Source organism: Colius striatus, chromosome 12, assembly GCF_028858725.1.
Source record: "Colius striatus isolate bColStr4 chromosome 12, bColStr4.1.hap1, whole genome shotgun sequence".
NCBI lineage: Eukaryota > Metazoa > Chordata > Aves > Coliiformes > Coliidae > Colius > Colius striatus.
The window spans coordinates 18844245-18864645 of NC_084770.1; the positions used below are offsets into that span (position 1 = coordinate 18844245).

Consider the following 20401-nt stretch of genomic DNA (forward strand, 5'->3'; position numbering starts at 1 on the left):
CAGAAGGTGAATCAATTAGGTTGGAAAAAAGCTTTAAGATATACCCATAGGGAGTTGGTGTATTGATATTATACCAGTATCTGCTTGTTCTCCTCCCTCTTTGGTGCTTATCTGTCCAGACTGTTGACAGTGTACACTCATGCCCCATAGCCATCCGTCCCCTGGTTGTCTGACCAAATGCTCAGGTACCCTGAGAAGACCCATTCATCTTCCTGTACCTGCTGCAGTGTGTATTTCTCATCCCTGGGCTCCATTCCCAGCAGGACACCCAGTGCCATGAGTGAGGTCGTGCCTGACTTGTTGCTGTTACTCCTTAGTCATATCCTCTATGTTTCTTCCCTTTAGAGGCTGTGTTGTTGTAGTAGTTGGGTATTTTGTGGCATCCTTCCACCTGAAGAGCAAAGGGCAGTATAAAAGCCTGAGGGGATCACAGCCTGCTGGTGCTGTGGCAGCCAGCTTTCCTCCACTTCCACCCAAACCTTCTGGAAACGCTGGTTTTTCACATCAGCTCTCCACTGCAGGCAGAGGTACTCAGGCAGCCTCCTCATCTTTCTGCTGCTTATTTTATTGGAGGACTCATGGCAGAGCTTTTGGGAAGCACTTTGCTGTTAGCAGTATGTGCACACTGCTGAGCACCTTTGGACCTTGCTCACTGAGACCTGGGGCCTGCTGGTACTGCCAGGGATTTGCTGGTGCTGGATGCTTTCCTATGGATGTTATGGGGCAGTGCAGCTCTTAAAAAGCTGAGCTGGAAACACTGTCCTAGGAACTGATCAGAAACACGTGCACACGCTGCTACTCCTGGTGTGTCAGTCATTCAAAGGGATGGAAAAGAAACTTAGGAACCAGTTGTTCCCATTATTCCCTGTTCAGTGAGCAATGAGCAGCCCATTACTTAAGCTGTGCCCCAGCTGGATTGCTGATCTCCTGCTGGAGTAGAAGAATCATGAAATCTTTTAAGTTGGAAAAGACGTTCTTAGCGTCACAGAGCCCAACAGCTCCCCCATCCCTGCCACAGCCACCACTAAACCATGTCCCTTAGCCCCACAGCTACATGGCTTTGGAATTCCTCCTGGGATGGGGATTCCTCCATGGCCCTGGGCAGCCTGTGCCAGGGCTTGACAACGCTTTTGGGGAACAAATCTTTGCTAACACCCGCTGCAGCTGCGTGCCTGGCCTTTGCACAGGGCAGACTTTGACTGGTCACACATCTATTTCATAAAGCTGGTTTCCTGACTTAAGAGGAATGTACAAAGAATTTTTCAGCTGTCAGTTTAGGAAGAGAAGGGAAACTTAATATGAGAGCTAAAGATAGGAACAACTAAAGTATAGTCTGCTCAAGCATTTTATTTAACCTGAAGGTTTATAGCAGCACTATGTCTGGGTTTTGTGATTGTTTATTTATGATAGTCTTTTAAATCACTGCATTTGAACAGTTTGGTTAGGAGTAACCCTTTTGCAGTTTCCTTCTCTTCTCCTTTTGGCCTATGCATTTAATAAAGTGATGTCACTTGCTTGGAGATTGTTAAATGCCACATAAGCTTCATGTGATAAGAAACTTCCAACATGCGCATTGGAGAACGTGGCAGGGCACAGCTTGTAGGGGATTATCCTTTGGTAGCAAGCTGATCTAATTGGAAAATGTGGTTTCACATCTGAGAGAAACACTTGCATGGGTCTTGGAGGGAGGCTTGTTGCATATGTGGGCTGTGCTGGCTTTCTGGAGCACGCTGATGGCTCCTGCATGCCTGGGGATCCGTGGTGTCCCTGGGAGGCAGACACGCATCCCATGCTATTTTTACAAGATTTATTTCACAGTTGCTCAATGACAAGGTTAAGTTTGGGCCTGGGTTAGATCATTATACTTCTATATTTGACCTTATGAAACTTTGCAAGTGGTACAAGTGGTAGTGCTTAGTCTTATTTGAACCAACCTGAGCAGCAGGATGCCAGCTCTCTCTTGGAGAGCCTAAAGCTGCATGGCAAGCTTCCCCTCAAGGAGAGAGGGGGAAGAAGGTGGTCAAAACCAAAGACCCTCTGTTTAAAAAAAAATAATTAATTAATTAAAAGTATACCTGATTTCTAAGGTTGTGGGAAGCTTTCAAACATCTGTCCTGTTGCATTCACACTTTCAGCATTGAAGAGCTTACATGCAAGAGGTAGCATTTCGCTTGTATTGCTGCTGCTGTGTAGGTAGTGGTGGGACCTGAGATAAGGTTTCCCATTTCCTCTGCTGATTTTCAGCACTGGACTGACTCCCATTTCGTGTTCCCGACCTTTTGGAGAGCAACAAGATGATGTCCTGGTGGCTCTGGGTAGCACTGTGGTGGTCCCACAGCTGTGTTGCCAGCACCAGGGTCCTACCCTGGGCTCAGGTGTCATTGCAGTAACTATTTTGTTCGTTTGACAGCTGGTGATGGAATTCTGTGGTGCAGGCTCTGTCACTGACCTCATCAAGAACACCAAGGGCAACACCTTGAAGGAGGAGTGGATCGCCTACATCTGCAGAGAGATCCTACGGGTATGTGTCCAGGGGGAACTGGATGTCAGAGGTTGTTGGATTGTTGGACTCAGTGCTTTGGGGACAGGGAAAGCCTTTGGTTCTGCAGGCTTCATGGCTGCCATGGGCCTCTTCATTGCCAGAAAGCATGAATGATTCATGTCCTTATATGATGCTTAATATATAAGCCCTGTTTAATGTCCATTAGCTCTGTTAGTTCCCTGACTTTTAACCCTCTTTTTTCCTTCAACAAAAATATAACTTCCTTTAGTATTAATAGGACAAAGATTTAGTCACATCAGAGTTACATTTTCAGTTAACAGAAAGATGTGAGGACTAATAAAGGCTGTGAAAATAATCTTCTTGGTTAATAAGCACTCTGTGTTTTTTTTAAACCCACATATCTCTGTCTTTAATGAGGATGCTGTAGCTTTTGTTCCCACAAATGTTTGACTGGGGTGTCTTAAAATTGGCCACACCAGAGTTTTGTGTAGTGGGAGATGGCAGCTACAGCAAAGGCTTGCTTGCATTTTGCACAGCTGAGGACAGCTGAAGTGATCACAGTGACTGCTTGGACATGAAAATCCATTACTCCGTGAACCGAGGTTTTTCTCTGGGAGTAAACAGAACAATTGGGCACGTGAAGGAAAACTGTAACAGAGCCATTCATGGAAAACAAGGCAAAATGACTGCTCCAAAAGGCCATGTCTGACACTGCTGCTGAGGCTGGCACTGATGTCCAGGGGTGACACAGCACTTCTCTGTTGACCCTGGATGCCACTGTCCGCATCAACATGATGTGCAGAAGGCCCTGCCGCTGTAGCTAATCAGTCATCGGACGGACACTGCTTTTGGTGCCAGCAAACCACAGTTAACACTGGCTTATTTTAAATGTCTGAGCTCTGTGAGCCTACTTCTTAAAATAGATGCTGGCAGTCAGTCAGAACCCAGCCACTGACTCGTGTCCCTGGGCCACCACCACATGCCGCCACTCGTGTTGGGGGGTGACCTCTGTTGGGTTTCAGGTGATGAGAGGCTCCCACCTCTCCTGCTGCAGAAGATGGCTTGGTTTTATTTGAGATTTTAAGAGGCTCAATCCTGTGTTGTTAAAAGATCTTTTGGAATGCTATGAAATTTCTGCCTTGCCTATGGTGCACAAAGGTGCCTCTGGCTGATTACAACATGACTAAAAACAGGCTCCCAGACATATATAATCAATTCCACGGTGTCATCCCCAGGTAAAGAGCAAAAAATGACTGATAACTACCAGTAACAAGAAAAGAAATGATTCTCTTTCTCAAATATGAATGTGAAATGTAAAACAGATGCAGAATCAGTTTTTGAAGTAATCCATATTTTCCCTAAGCTGGCAATATAGGTGGATGTTACTTCAACACTGAAATAATGAGCGAGTGAAATAAAACTGTAGGTTGCAAAAAGAAATTGATGAGCTAATAAAAAAGCACAACAGCAAAGCTGGTTTACCTTTAGCCTTCGAGACAGGCTTTTAATTTGAGCTGTATCTCCATTAGGGATAAATGCAGGTTATATAATATTTGTATTTCCGTGGTAGTTTTTTTTAATGCAAGCTTATCAGTGTATTGATGTCCCATTTATTGGACAGATGCAACCAGCAAATGATTTTCTTCAGTTTCTGAGTGATGGGAATACAGAAAAGAGACAAAACCATTCTATCATTTCTGCCACAGAAATGACTCCCTAAGGCAAGGGAGCACATGGGGGGAAATATGCCTAGAGCTGAGGAGGGGATTTGAGATAACATGGGGTCTTACAGAAACTAAAAGGTGGGTTTGAATCCCTACAGAATTGTTGGTTCTCTTGCACTGCAGCACATGTAGCCCATCAGTGGGCATCTCACCAGGCATGTCCTCCCAACACAGGACACTGCTTTGAACAGATGATAAATAAAAGCGTTCTCAAGTGCTTAACTCCAACTGTGAATCTTTCCTTTCTGGAGAGTAACTGGTTGAGGAGGAATGTCAGAAAATAACGTGCTTTGAACTTGGATTCCTCTAACCTTTCTCTGAATTCTCCAGGGCTTGAGTCATCTACACCAGCACAAAGTAATTCATCGAGACATCAAGGGACAGAACGTATTGCTGACGGAAAACGCAGAAGTTAAGCTAGGTACGAGTGGGTTAGAGCTCTAGGAAACTGCAGGTGGGCTGGCTGCAGAGAAGGGCCAAAGCTGACTTGCACATCAGTTGGAGAAATGGGGTGTTTTTTTCTTGTGCCAGCCTCAGTGACATGACTTTGGGTGTTGAGCAAGTGCCGTGCAAGAAACTGCCAGTGGCTGATGGCCAAGTTCTGAGTGCAAAGACATACTTGAAACTGTGTTTCTGTTCAGACAGGTAATTTGGGCAGCTCTGCCATCCAATACAAGTTCGTTAATCAAGACCATTTTTTCATGCTCTGGTTTAGAAACTGGCCTCAGTGCATTGACAGCTGTTATCAAGGGCTGTTTCCTCACACCTTCGTAGCAGTGTTCTGCAGGATCACAGTCCAGTCATTTTAGTGTCACAACATCCAGATTTTTTTTCCAAGCCAACCTGTGGGACAGAGCCAGAACTACTCTGAATTTCATATGCAGTGTTAGTCACCTTGGAGGAGACCAGACATTCCGTGAAGGCAGCAGAGGAGCAGAGATGATGTGCTGGCATCCTCAGTCGTCCAGCACCGCTGTTATTAAGACTGTCTTTGTGTGGTTTAGTTTATGCTAGTGATAAGAGATGCCTTATCATGGTAAAGTGAGGCACAAGCTTTGTTTTCCCAGGTCTTTCCTCTCTCTTTACAGCAGAATAAAACCATGGCTTAACAGATGGCACCAGCAGCTTGTTGGGCTTTATCCCGGTGAAGATTCCCCTCCAAGGGGAAATTCTCCAGGGCAAATCTCCAACCATTGTGCTGCATAAAGTGAACTTAGTGGACCATAGAGTATGCTCTCGTTGATTTCATTTCATTGGGTTTTGCTTCATTTTGCAGCTCTCTGCTTGACATTTCCCTATGGACCTTTGTCCTTGGCCCTTAGTTCCTAAGTCTTTTGCATTTCTGTTATTTCCAGCAAGAATTAAGGTCGAAAAATGAGACTTCTACCAATATTTGGCAGGCTTTAATTCAGATGAGGAGGCATAGAACAAAGGCTGCTGCTTATTCATGTTGCTAACCGTGTTCCTCATTAGTATGAGGAGTTGTGATTTCTTTTCATTGCCTCCTGGCAAGGAGGAAAAGGCACAAGAGTTTCATACAAAATCTGGACATCAGATGATCAGGTTTGTCCTTGACTGACCTCTATTGATCCCCACAGAGATCAAATAGGAATGTATCTGGCTGCATCTTTCTTTCCCCACTGTGCAAAGGAGTTAGTCTGAATGGACTCACTGTTTCAACAGCAGTGTTGTTCAGTTTGTATCTGAGCTGACAGTGCCCTGTTGTCTTTCTGACCCTCAGTGGATTTCGGTGTGAGTGCTCAGCTGGACAGGACGGTGGGCAGGAGGAACACCTTCATTGGAACGCCGTACTGGATGGCCCCCGAGGTCATCGCCTGTGATGAAAATCCCGATGCCACTTACGACTTCAAGGTACCTAAACGAGCCTCTTCCTGCTCTTTTACGTATGTCATTACAGGTGTCATCTGTGCAAAGTCTAGCATGTTTACTAATAAGGCAGGGGAGGAATGGAAGCAGCTCTTGCTGGTGCTTGCAATGAGAGTTGTGATCAGAGACATGTGAAGGAGGTGCCTGGTGTGATCTCGCACCTTAAGCCCCAGTACCATGAACCTGAGCACTCAGGAGTTTAGGATGCTCTTGCAGCTTTGCAAAATATGTTGACAGGCAGCATAGTCTCCTGGTTTCTGGCTCTTGGATTTTGAGGTGGCAATTCAGGTTCAAAATGAATCTTTGCTGTGCTGTTCACATATCCAAATTTACTGTGAAAAAGTCTTTCCCTGTGCTGAGAAAGGTGTCAGACTGAGGCTTCCTACCTGCTAGCCTGCTTTTCAGTACTGCATGTTTAAATACTACAGTCAAACATGCTGTATTTGCTGTGTTTACTCTGGAGAGAAGTCAGATCAGGTTTAGGAAGGGCAAAATCACATCTTGTGGCCTGCAGGCTGGTATTCTCAGTGAGATCTGAAGGCTGCCACACAATCAGACGTTTGGGGGGCTGACCTACTTTTCACACTTCTCTTGCCTATTTGAAGTTTATTTCTGGATCAGTGGTAGCACAGTGTTGCTGCCGAGTCACACTGTGGCACCAAGGCCCTTGCCACGCAGCAGGTTGGCAGGAGGGTTGTGAGTCCCACCTGCCCATTCAAACAACAAGGGAAGTCTGGTGTTTAAAGCAGGGAAACGTTAATATATCTTACCCTGTTTCTGCCTTAGTGCAAGTTTCTGGACACACATCTGTAGAAATAGCCCTTGGTTTTTTTGATCTTTGGTATTTTTGAAGCATGCAGAACTTAACTTTCTGGCTCCAGGCTCCCTAAGGTCCACTGAGCATGCCCAGAGAGGAGAGCAAGACACTGACACACGAGCTTTGAGAGGAGAAGCTCGGACACCTGTAAAAACCTCTGTTGATGTGCATGCTGAGAGATAGCTTAACAAGGTGGTGTTGTAATAACAAAGGACTTTGAGACCCTCTAGTATGGAGGTAGGTAGCTGCTTTTTAACAACAGAACATGTCAGTGTAACAGTACAACAGCCCACCATCGTGGTACTGTTTAGGGTACAATCACAAATCACTCAGAAATCTTTGAGAGATGAAGTGTTCTAATGCAACTAAGCAATGCTTTAGTTTGCAGCTACTTAAGTGCATCACTGTCAACATTTGAACTGATGGTTTTCCAGAGAGCAGCTCTCTAGTCTGAGTTCAGACTCGGGGTTACATACATTGTTAATGATAAGGACATGTAGAAATAGTTTAATCTGCAATTACTTAACACTCTTTGATTAACCAATTACAGCAGGCGTTTCCTGGGCTCTGCTGATGGCAGTGCTGTAGTGGGGCTGCAGCCTGTGCTGGCTGCTCTTGATGCTTCTCCACTGACAGCTGCCTGCTGCAACACTCTAATTAATTCCAGCTTTTTGTTATTATTAATTTTTTTTAAAGGACTGATCTCTTCACAGGAGACTTTCTACCCTCAGAAATCCTTGAGGCTTCTTCTCTTTCCAGAATAACTAGGGCACTTAATATGCTGTTGAGTGATGCACAAGCACCAGGACCAGAATCCCTCTATTGTCCCTGAGAATCAAATGCTCATAACAACCCAGCACTTGGGTCTCTGAAGTTGGCATTGACCCGTTTTCCCTTGGCTGGGGGTCTGAAACAGAAGGCTGATTGCTGCTGACACACTCACTGCAGGGTGCTTTTGGAGCTCGTGGTGGTGCGGGAGCCACTGGCCATGAGTCTGTAGCCCAGATCACATCCTTGCACCTGATGCTCTTTCTTTGAAGTGAGAGGAAAAAAATGTAAATGGCTTTTTTTTATTTAAAAAAACCAAAAAGGAATGCAAATGAGCTGCTCTCAGGTTTAGCTGACTGGCTTAAAACAGTGAATACAAAAGATGAGATTTATAGGGTGAAAAAAGGAATCCTCACAGGCTTAATCTGTGGGACAAAAAGCGTCTGATCTCACTGTTTCCTTAGCCAGAAAGAGATGCCTGTGTAATCTATGGAAGGAGGCAGTAAATACCTCCTCATGAAAATAAACCACATTAAAAAAGAACAAATAGAAGCCCCACATTGTTGAGGTTATTCGTTGGCTTTTCCTCCAGACGGTCTTCCTTTTTCTTTAGAGATATCTGGTCAATAAGCTTAGAATCAAAAGTAGGGGGGGGGAGTAAAAAAAAGGAACCTTGCTTCCCTTCCCAAGACAAGACAATGCAAATATATAAGCACAGTGTCGTTTTGCTGGGTGGACTGAAAAGCTTTTCAGACTCAAAAATCACACACACAAAAAAAGCCCCAGCTGAATTCCAGATCATTATAAAATGTGTGCTTCCTGCTGAGCTTTCAGCTTTCTCTGGGAGACTTAGGTGATAATCCCTTTCTGTATTGCTCCAGCTTTAAGATCACTTGGCATCTTGTGTGTAAGACTGGGCACCACGATATGGAAAGACACACTAGGAATTTGGAAGGAGTTCAGTGGCAACCCAGAGGAAAAGGGTCATGTGTGCTGAATCATGTGGAAAGACTGTGATAATTAAGTATGCAGCAGAAATCCCATGTGACCAGAAAGAAAGAATGGATGCGACTGTCCTGTGAAAGGGCTGGAAATAATATTTGAGAGAGAATTTTTAAGCAGGTACAAAGATGTGTAGCAAGGATGGCATTCTCAGGGAGAACCTGAGTTAAAAATGAGGAAAAGTGCCTTGAAATTGAAAATCCGAGTTGTCTTCCCTGGATGGTGTGTGTGAGAAGGTGGCTGTGTTCCCTGGAGGCTCTCTATAGCTCTGGCTCAGCCTTTGTGGCTCTGTGCTGGAAAAAAAAACCTGCCTTTCTGGGATGTATTCATTAAATTGCACATGTGGAGACTTGAGGCAGTTTGGAAAGGGCAGCTGCTGAAACAGAGAGGAGAAAAATGAAGTGGGAAATGGCAGAGAGTAGGGTGAAGGGACAGCAAGATGTGAGAGCTGGAGGGGTAGGAGGAAGGGTAGAGGGCAGAGTCCATCCCTTCCACCCTGAGATGTATCTCTTTACAACATGGACTGGTTTTGAGCTGCAGCTGCATAGCAGCAGGCTTGCTTTGGTCTGCTGTGCACCTGCAGCCTCTGCTCTTGCCATTGCTGTCCTCCCAAGCTCAGGCAGGTCTGTCCACCCCCCTGGAGATGTGCTGCACTTGAGAGGAAAGCAGCAGGATGAGTGTGGGTGCTGTCCCCAAGGCAGGATGCCGGGCTCTGAGTCATTAGCAGCCCTGTACATGCTGTCCAGAGGAAGGAATTCACCACCTTCTGCTGAAACCCTGGGTGAGCGGTGGCAGAGCCTTTGGGGCAGGTGCCCATTTCTCGTGTTGCGCAAGTGCTGTCAGTGCCTCTGCCACTCCTGGGTGAGCTGGGCTGTCCTAAGGGTCTTCTTACCAGAGCTGCAGCTTCTTAGTGGTGTGAGGTGTGGGAGAGGCATTGGTGGAGTGGTCACCGCTGCTCTCTGTCAGGCAGCTGGGGATACACGTGTCATTGTTTGCAAGAAGGGAAGAGTGAACAAGTATGAAACCAGAGAGTTCCTAAAGTGCTTTTTCTGTGCACTGGTTGTTCAGGAGGCTCAGGGAACCATGTGGGCTGAGCAGGCCATGGGAACAGGGTAAATAAAAGCATCCATGTCTCCTTCCACTTGGGAAAGGCTGCTTTTCAGGCTTCCATTTAATGAGTGCTCCATGATACAAGAGCCTCCTGAGGTATTTCAAAGTACTTCGTGTTCTTATTATTCCAGGCAGCTTGTTTTCTGCAGAGCTCTATTAAAATAATCCATGGATGTGTATCACTCAGCTTTTATCAGGGAGCTGGCAGCCAGGTTTGCTGCTTACCCAAGCTGTGAAGCCAGCGACTAGTTTGTCACCAGCTCATCCAGGAGCTGGGTGTTGGTTTGTTAGTGCTCGGGGCTCATTAAGGTGCCCAACACCAAGAGACCTTCAGATCATCAGCATCTCCCCAGTCGATGTCCTCACCACAGCTAAGATGTGTGTGTTTGGGGACTTGCAGAGGACATGGAGACCCACCTGACAGAGCAGAGCCCTGGGCTGGGAAGGCCCCACTGTGACAGTGCTCCTCTGCATCACCTCTGTCCCTCTGCTTTCTTTTACAGAGCGACTTGTGGTCTTTGGGTATAACGGCCATCGAGATGGCAGAAGGAGCTCCCCGTAAGTAGCTGTGTAGCTTTACCTGCCCCTGGGTGGTAACGTGCTGGGGTGTGCTGAGCACCAGCCAACACGTGCTTCAGTGGCAAAAACACCATGCAAAGGGTTTCCCAAGGAACCTGGGCTCACTGAGATGAAGCTGGCAGGGTCCAGGAGGACAGGACGGGCAGTGAGCAAAGGCACACGACTCTGTATGACTCCTGATATGTCACTTGAGCACCCTGGGACTCAGTTTCCTCAGATAAAATACAGATGAAGAGATGGGGGATTGGAAGCAGGGAGAGCACTGCTCTTAGAGCTGGTGTTTTGTCAGCCTCCACAGTGACACAGGCAGTGGCAGGCTGGCTCAGCTGGTCCTTCTGCACAGATCATACCACTGGGGCTTTTCAGCCTTACCCTGGGTCTGTCTTTGCATGCTGGTAGTGCAAATAAATAAAGCAGAGCATAGTGACACATGATGCAGCTGTACTGTGCTCCAGGCTTGTTGCTGTCAGGCTGTTGCCTGACCAGGGGTTGTCTGCAGGGGGTTGTAGCTGCAAATCGTTTTGCCACGCGGGTCTTGTAGCTTAAGAGGAAACTTGGGTCTCCCCAGTTGGGTGTGTAGCCTCTCTTTAGGGAACCAGGGGCATTCTGAGAGGTGCCATGATGTGTTTAATGCCTCTTCTTGCACATTGCAGCTCTCTGTGACATGCATCCCATGAGAGCCCTCTTCCTCATCCCCCGCAACCCAGCCCCGAGGTTGAAATCCAAGAAGTGGTGAGTCTCTTTCTCATCTGTTCTTCCATGACTGTAGCCCAGACACACTGGGGACCTCGTGTTTACATTTGTGTGGCTTCAGGGGTCAATGGCTGTCTCCAGCATCACTCTGGTGAGTGCAGGTTTGGGTCTGGATCTCCTGTGGAGAGGCAGTTTGGTCTGAAGCAGTCGCTCACCATGGGATGGAGGGTTTCCTGGGCAGGCAGAGAGGGGAATGCTGCCTGACACTGCCCTTCTGCAGCACAGGCTTGGCTTTTCCAAGGTGGTTTGTACAGCCTGACACCAGATGACACCTCACTTGGCTCCCATTTCTTTCCAGTCAGGTTCTGTTTTCAAATGGAAACATGTATCCAAGCCAAAGAAAAAGGATAGTTTATCTTGAAGACGCAGGAGTGTGGAGATCTGTGCTCAGTCTGGGCTTTAATTTCAAATTTTGCAGGAAAAAGATACATCACTGTTCTGAAAAAAATAAAGCAGAGCATGCCAATAAAAACCTGTAGGAAGCAGATTCCCAATGCCCAGCAGATGTTGTTTTGTTCCTGTGTGTTCTGCACTGGTGGAGCTGCACTCCTTCAAAACACCCATCTTCCTTTCGTGCTGTTTGCCTGCTTCAGGTTCAGCCGTGATTTGGTCAGGAAAGATCTACCAGATGTTAGAGATTGCCCCTTGCTGCCAGATAGGCTGAGCTTGCAGAGGGAAGTTTTTGCCTTATTCCTTGAAATGATGCTCATTATCTTGTTGAAGACACACAGAAAAAGGAGAGGAGCTATTGTTAGGTACTGAAAACACTCAGTGCCACAGCAGCAGGTATTTTGTTGCTGGAAGAGGTGCAAGAGGGCTTTGGAGTCCTTTGCATTAGATGCATAGTGTTGGGATTTTAGGACCAGCCTCTAAAAACTCAGCCAGGCTTTGACAGGATACATCTTAATTCTGTCAACCTGATCATCAGCCACTTCAGTACCAAGCCAGGATGGGAGGGAGGCTCTGCAGAGGGCATCAAAGATGCTTGCTCTCCTTGCTCAGCCTTTTGAGGGTACCATTGATCAGTTAAGAAAATAGTTATACCCTTATTTTCTGCCAGATCACCAGTCTCTTCCTCCATTATCCTCACTGCTGCAGCACCAAATGGACTGTTAGACTTCAGAGTTTATTTTTCACACTGTTTATTGAGCAAAGACTTCCTCAGCCTCCAGGCAGAGGGGAGCTGATGAAATCAGGTTTTGAGCAGAACCTTTCCCCATCTCCTTAAGGTAAAAAGTGAGCTGTAGTGGAAGCTATATTTGAGTGCCTGGTCTGGGATTCTGGGCTGTGCTTTGTGCAAGCAGGCTTTTTTTTTTCATTATTTTCATTGGGATGCTGTTCAAACTTGCAGTCCTTGGCTCATTTCTCAGCTGGAGGTTTTGAGCCTGGCCAGGATGGGGCCTCGAGTTCTGCAAGCCCAGCCCAAGAAGACTGGAGATGTTTGATGAGGTTTTCACAGCGGTTGGCTGGCAGGCAGTGGCACAGATTGCAGGAGAAAGCAAGATGAAGAAAGGTTCAACCTGAACCTTGAGTTTGTCCTTGCTTTTGTGCATGCCAACACATAAAAAGCACACCAAGTGGGCAGAACATCTTTTTCCCTACGTGAAAGAAATGGCAAAGTGACGGCAGCACTTTTGAGTGTTAAGTCAGGGAGGAAACACAGACATGGCAGCTGCCCCAAAGTGAAAATCCCAGAAATACTTGTGTTGCTTACTAAATCCTTGAACTTGCTTTTTAAATGGTGCTGTGTCCCTATGAAATGAAGGATTTAGTGTCATTTTCTTTGCCAATTAAAGCCATCTAACAGCAAAGCTTTGTTTTCTTCTTCCCACGTGTTGCGGGTAAAATGAACTTGAACTTTAGTGATGTCGTTCTCATAAACCCTGCCTTATAAGAGATGACAAAACCTCTTTGTTAATGAGGTGATATTTGCACTGCAATACCACTTTTCATCCAAGCAGCTTCAAAGACTTTTGCAAACATTGATTTAAGCTTTACAAGCTCCAGGATCTGGAGGAGCACGTGTTGCATGAAGGTGGGCTGGCCTGCGCCTGAGGAGGGGATGAGGTGTGTGGTGATGTCCTCCTGGATCAGAGCCACGGAGAAAGCCCTTGTGTTCTGCTCCAGTGAGGGCTGAGTGTGCCACTGGACATTTCTTGCTTTTTTTGGAGAGGAAGATTTTGGGAATACTAGAAGCCTGAGCTGGTCCCTGTCCATAGCTGCTCAGGCAGCTCAGGGATGCAAAGGTGTCTTAGGGCATTGCAGGGCACTGGGACCCCAGTGGGCAAACTCATCACTTACTGGAGGATAACTTTCCAGCTGCTTCACCTCAAGCATTGTTGTGGGTGCTCTGGACCACCCATCCAGGCCTGGAGTCTCTCTAGCTTCACACCATCAGGGGAGAACTGTGATTTGGAAGCAGATTGGTTTTTTTAAGCGTCACATGGATTGTCCCTTCTGGGTACACTGAGGCACTAGGTTTCTTGAGGCAAGGTGGGGAAGGAAGATTTGCTTGTTAATAAAGCTGGAGGGAAGATTTAATTGGATCCAGTAGTGTATTTTATTTTTGCATCTCCATTTGTGTGGATTAGCACTTAGAAGATAAATCACGTTTAGTCTGACAGCTTAAAAGTAAAATCCCCGAAAGCTTATTGTTTCAGCTCTAATGCAATTCTGTACTATCTGTTGGCTTCTGACATTAATTTACACTCACTTTCCTATTTGCTAAAGCAACATGGAGTACAGTGGCCTGTCAACATCTTTCTTTCTTGTAAATCCCTGTTCTCTTGGGTTTATAATGTGGCGAAATTAGTTCCAGGAAAACTTTTGATATGCAATGCTTGAAACTTAAGAGAAATTTGTTTCTTAAAGGTTTGGTTTTAGCCAAGATGAAATGTGTTTGCAGGAGGGCAGGCTGTGGGGAGGGGCTGTGCCATTCACATGGATCCATGATCAGGGACACTGGGGCATGGTGGCCTCCAGGAACTGATGGGTTATTAATGCTGCTGAGAGAGCAGAGAAGGGCTGCAGGCAGTGAACATCACACAGAAATTATCTGAGCTTTAACAAGCCATGTAATGTTGGGGGTTTAAATCTAAAAAACCCTTCAGCTAGTTTGACCTACTCATCTTCAGAAAGGTACATCTCTTGAAACACTGCCCAGGGCCATAAAATACAAGAATCAATCCATTAAGGAATTGCATTTATATCTGTATCTGTTGTTTCTCATTGTACCTGCAGTGTCACAGGGCAGAGGGCAGAGAGGAGAAAGGCTCCCTGGCCTTTTCTTGGTTGCCATTGACAACGCATGGCTTGGGTGATTCCTTGATCATACTGATGGTTTGCAACTTCCTCCAGGCTCAGCAGAAGGGTTGTTTCTCCTAATTGCACCAGGGGGGCATAGACAGGAGCCTGCGTGGGAAGGGTAGGAGAGGATGAAGTGAGAGAAGGCCCATGTGATGATGGTGCAGATAAGCACTGACAGAGGGGTTGTGGGAATCCTCTTGGAAGGCTGTGTCTGAGCAATAACTTGCATGGCAGCCAAACCATCTCCTCAAATACCCACAGCTTTCTCACTTTCTAATACGAGAATCAATATATTTACCTGCTTCTTCTGTCCCTTCCTTTTCTGTCCTTGGCCAGGTCTAAAAAGTTTCAGTCCTTCATTGAGAGCTGTCTAGTGAAGAACCACAGCCAGAGACCAACCACAGAGCAGCTGATGAAGCACCCCTTCATCCGAGACCAGCCCAACGAGAGGCAGGTCCGCATCCAGCTCAAGGACCACATCGACAGGACTAAAAAGAAGCGAGGCGAGAAAGGTGAGTGGAGGGCAGGGAAGGGTTAGTGGGGAAGCAGCACTCTGGGCAGTCCTTGGCCTCTGGGCATGGAGATCCCTAGCCTGGGCCAAGTGTGTGGGTAGGAGGAAGGCAAAGAGGGCTGGGTTGCTCGTGGTCTCAGTACCTTATTCACATGGCTAAGGTTGTTTGCAAACTGGCTGAGTTAAATAGTTGTGTTCCTTCTGTGTGACCAGACTTCTTATGGTTTTGAGGTCAAGGTTATTTTGTTTAATTTGATCCCTCTCAATCATTGAAATGAAAATAAATGTCCTTGACAAAGCAATCAGTTGTACAAAGCCTACAGGTGACTGTCACTAGAGCAAGCCAGTGGGTTTAAGTCTCTTTTCTCGTGATGGAAAGCGGGGTCTTTTTTGCCCAGGTGGTAATTTCCACGTGGAACACTGAAGCTTTGATTCATTAAAATGTGTGTATAAAATTTACATCTGCATATATACTTACTGGCATGTAGGAGGGAGAAGCTGCTGAGCTGAATTTTTCCCAGCTCACATATTTCGTGCCAAGCCTGTTGATCTACATGACATTCATGCTGCACCAGCCACGAGCAGAGTTGTGCAAACCAACAGCTAGATAAGACCCTTGCCCCAAAGCCATTCCCTTGACTAGAAGTAACCTATTAAGATGAATGTTTTCAGTGAACTCTCCAGGCCCCATCAAAGTCCTCTGACAGGAAGATCTGACAGACAAAGAGACTGGTTGGAAGTATTCAGCTGCTTGTGAACCAGATTTTCATTTGAAAGCTCATTTGTAGGACCCAGCAAATTAAAACATTGCTCTTTCTCTTCTTATTGGTAGCAGTATTAATTTTTCATGTGTACCTTCCAGCCCCTTGTAATAGATTTCACTGCAATCAAAACAGCAAAACAGGATCCCAGTGAAGTATTAAATGTGTTTAGTCTGGCAACTGATGGTTGCACCCCAGAGATGGAGAGTAATTGGATAAATGCAAGCTTTTCTTTTACTGTCATTCTCTTCATCCAATAAAGATGATATCCCAATAGAAATCCCAGTATGTAGCACAATGTTGTAGTTGGGCTTTTATGTAGATGTCTTCATTGCCTGGAAAATACACAGTTTTGCATAGGAAGAGCATTTGTTTAGGGAGAGTGAAGTTGATGCCTTCAGAACCATAGTTAAATGCCACCTTCCAGTGGCCGTGTCTTCACCAGCTTGTGGTACACCTCCCTTTGAGAAACCCTCTTGAAGAAGGGGCTCCCTCACTGTTACATGGGGATAAATTCTGATGTTATAGACAACCCTCATTTGTGCATTGAGTGTCTGTGGTGGCTGAGGCCATTGCCCACTGTGCCAGTGCTGTAGCATCTCTGGCTGGGGCTGCAGCATACAGGGAGACCACCCGTGCTTCCCTGGCCCTGCAGCCCCCCATCAGAGCAGAAAACTGAGAGAGATAATGCCCTTTATTCTTCATCATTGGAGAGAGTTGTCTGTTCTGCCTTCAGAGCTCTGGGGTTTTCAACTGCTGGAAACACACAAATGAGTCCAGCAAAGGGCACTGATGAGCAATTCTGTTCCTAGATGAGACAGAGTACGAGTACAGTGGAAGTGAGGAGGAGGAGGAGGAAAATGACTCTGGAGAGCCCAGGTGAGAATTGGCATTTCATTTCTGTCCATACATCTCTTTAACTCTCTATAAAATCAGCTTGGATTACAAGCTCATATGAACTAGAAATGGAGAAAGGACAATTTGAGCACCAAGTCCTGTTCCCTGGCAGAACAGAATATATTCCCTCTTCTAGGTGTGTGGGTGTAAAGTGATGCCATAGATCACCTTAGCCAAAAACTGAGGAGGAAGACTTGGGTACTCCATCATGTGTGGGATGTGCATACAGTACTGTCCTGTCGTGGGAATGGGGGTATTTAGATGGGGAAGAATTGTGAGATGAAATTAAAGAAGACTCTTTAAGGTGTGGTTCCTCACATCCAAGTGTAACTCCCTGTTTCCATGTAACTTCTCACCATGAAATGCTCCCCTGCTGCTGCAAGCATGGCAAGGCTGGAACTTTCTTTGGTGACATTTTTTGGAGCCATTGTAATTAGTATCAGGTTATTCCATTATTTCACTGAGATAATGTAGTATTGTAAGAGCTGGCAATGATTCATGCCAAGTGTGCTTTGTGAACAGCTAAATATAGTGAGTGCCACTGCAGCACAAGAGGTTTTGGTTAGAAGCTTAATGTAAAGGAAACCTTTAGCAAATAAACTACTGGTGAGCCACGAACAGAGCACTGTGGCTGCTGCCCTGCCCTGACACTTGTGGTCTCCTGCTCCCTCCACCTGCTGCTACCCAAGCTCTGTTGGGTGATCAGATGCTGTTGGGATGAAGAGGCAAGGGGTCACACTGGAAAACCATGGAGTCATTTCAGTTGGAAAAGACCTTTAAGATCATTGAGTGCAACCACTCACCTCACAGTGCCAAGCCCACCACTAACCCATGGCCCTCAGCACCTAAGCTCCACGCCTTTGCAGCATCTCCAGGGATGGGGACTCCCCAACCTCCCTGGGCAGCCTGGCACAGTGAAAGCATCTGAGCAGCAGAACCGCTCCTGGCAAGAGGTTTGAGGGATGCAGGGAGGGGAATCTTCTCTGATGCACCTCTCCCGTGCAGCTCCATCCTAAACCTGCCCGGGGAGTCGACGCTGAGGCGGGATTTCTTGAGGCTGCAGCTGGCGAACAAGGAGCGTTCGGAGGCGCTGCGGCGGCAGCAGCTGGAGCAGCAGCAGCGCGAGAACGAGGAGCACAAGCGGCAGTTGCTGGCAGAGCGGCAGAAGCGCATCGAGGAGCAGAAGGAGCAGAGGCGAAGGCTGGAGGAGGTAACTGGCCAGAGCTGAGCTATGGGCTGGCAAAGGCTGTTCTGGGATGGAACAGGGGGATTTCTGGGAGCTCGTCTCAAGTGGTTGTTCTCAGCCTGGTTTAAGAAGATCGTATCCTAACCCTTCTGGTTGATGACCCCAAATGTTTTCTTATGCTGGTCAAACTTCCCTGCTTGTCCTTTTTACATACTTGCCTCCAGCCACTCTCCTCACCCACAGAAGGTGTTGCCAGCTGTTGTGAAGATGATAGAGCTGCTTTGCTGCAAATAAACCCTTGAAATACTAAACTTAAAGGGATCCCTGGAAATACTGAGTGGAGCTGGCCAATAGTGGGGTGGTACATGTATTCAGTTGGGATGGGCAAAAAACCTCTTACTGGCCCAGGCATCTGTCAAGTCCATTATTGTTATTTTCTGCTGTGGACTGTTGCAGCTGAGAAGACATTGAAAAGCTCCATTAGCCATATCCCCATTTCCGTGGGCCACTTGTGTCCCCTTTGATCCCTGATTTCAACTTCAGTCCTACCAGGCCCTGCCAGTTACTGTTTCTCTTGCAGGGGAGGAGCAGATGCCTGCTTGAGTTGTGCAAAGATCCATGTGTGCCCCCAAGCATAAGGTTTTGTTACCCTTGTCTTAACATACCAGCTACAAATGCAATTGGTCATAAAATTATCCACCCCATTTAAAATCCAGCTGTGGGATTTGGCCAGGTGACTTGGGGTGTCCCTGAGTTGCTCAGCCTGGTTGTGTTCTCTGTAGGAAGCATTTGCTTTTGGTTTACCTCCTGGTTCTTGGATTGCAGAAGTCCAAGAAAAAATAAAGGGTCTTTCCCCCAGCTCTTGGATTTTTGATGTGGAGTTTTGCACAGAAATACCTATTGCCTGCCACTGAACTCTTCCCAAGGGTCTGATTGAAGGGCTCATACATTAAGGTTAATAATTTAGCTTCCCAAAGAGGTCACAGAGCCAGTGTCTGTTAGGTTTAACCTGACTGCCTGCACTGGGTGATGCCCCCAGGCTAGAGGCACAGACAGGAAGGAATTTCAGGCAGCTGGTGCTGATGTGGATGGTGCAGCCCCTCTTCGAGGTGGTCCTGTGACGAGCCCCTCCAGGTCAAAAACCAACAAACCATTACAGACAAAGCCTTTTTTTAGTCTGGTAAATATGTAGGTCCATCATGTGGTCAGAGCACAGAGCATCGCCTGGCCAGTACATTGTAGGTCAGGCTTTGCTTGCATCCTGCACCCTTCCCAAAACCAGTGAGCTGCTTTGAGAGAGGACAAGGTATGCATTTAAATGTGCCACAAAAACCCCTGCCCCAGTGGATGTTTATCTGAGGACTGTGGTAAGGAAACCTGGCTTTGCCTTTGTCCCAATCAGCTTGCTGCAAGCGGTACAGGAGCAGAACAGCAGCAGAATAAAAGCAGACACCAGATTAGCTGCAATCCTGTAATGAATACAATGCTTGCTGCTGTATTAATATCTTCTCTTTGCATAGAAGAAAATTGTTCTCTCTTTGCTGCTTCCCAGACAGGTTTTGAATGGAAGACTAATCCCCTTGCTAAGCTTTCAATCTCTACCCTCAGCTTTGGAGGGGCTGCCTTGCAGGGCCAGGCTGTGCACAGCACCCCCAAGCTCTGCCACTTCCCTCTGTTCTTCCCCCCCATGTCATTAAAAGCTAATGCCATCGTAGCCAGGGTTTAAAATCATTGCCTCTGTCTCTGGTAGCTCTTAACAGCTTCCTGGGGGACTTCACCCATTGCCTTCTTCCCAGCTGCCTTACAGTTTTCAGATCCAAACCGAAAGGGAGCTGTCTGCTGAAGTAAAGCCAGCAAAAAAGGCATTTTTATGCTCCTGCCATGTTGGAGAAGGGGGGACAGACAGTTGGACATCCTCTGCCTGCCCTGGCATGGGACTGTGGGCATGATCAGCCCTGTGGGCTCAGCCAGGATGAGGGCAGAGCAGGCAGTTGCACGCTGGCAGCTGTGACAGGCCCAGCATCTTCTCAGGTGCCCATCTTCTCGAGTCTGCCTAATTTAACCTCACCTGCATCTTCAGCCACAGAGTAAAATGAGCTCTCCTATTAGACACCGTTGGCATGGCGAGCGAGAAACGCAGCCAAGTTGCTATGGTGAGGATTAAAGCAGGAGTCCTTGAAAAGGTACAGACCTTGTGCTGCGAATGCGGTGGGCTGAGGCAGCAGGCAGGAGGGACGCTGCCCAGCACGGCCGGCTGCTGCTCTGCCAGCTGCCACGGGCCGTGTGCCTGCCGTGGACTGCTGTAGGACAAACAGACAAGTGGTACAGGAACAGATGAGCAGACAAAGTTTCATCACTGCTGCAGGGAGTGGAGCTGCACAAGCAGCTTTGAGCATCGTCCCCTTGAGCTCACGGAGGAGTGCCAGCGTCTGCCCTGGGGAGGGAGGCTGCTGTGTGTACCCTCAGGCTGCCTCACTGCTCCTAGCACAGCAGCCAGTGAGGGATATAGTTTGGTCTTTGTTCTTCCCAGATGTTTTGGTGCAGGAAGCATCTGGTGTACACACAGAGGTACCAAGCAGCGGCTGTCCCAGTTGGAT

At 47.0% G+C, this 20401-nt stretch overlaps 1 protein-coding gene across 4 annotated transcripts in view; it reads left to right on the plus strand.

The window, feature by feature from the left end:
* The window catches only part of TNIK (TRAF2 and NCK interacting kinase), a 148881-nt gene that overhangs the window by 87973 nt on the left and 40507 nt on the right, over nt 1-20401 (plus strand). For all 4 annotated transcript variants that reach the window (XM_062006059.1, XM_062006061.1, XM_062006062.1 and 1 more), the window contains exons 5-12: nt 2411-2521; nt 4558-4648; nt 5969-6099; nt 10315-10369; nt 11044-11122; nt 14786-14961; nt 16534-16600; nt 17624-17828. In XM_062006059.1, coding sequence (XP_061862043.1) covers nt 2411-2521; nt 4558-4648; nt 5969-6099; nt 10315-10369; nt 11044-11122; nt 14786-14961; nt 16534-16600; nt 17624-17828 — 915 coding nt within the window. The remainder of the gene's footprint in view (nt 1-2410; nt 2522-4557; nt 4649-5968; nt 6100-10314; nt 10370-11043; nt 11123-14785; nt 14962-16533; nt 16601-17623; nt 17829-20401) is intronic.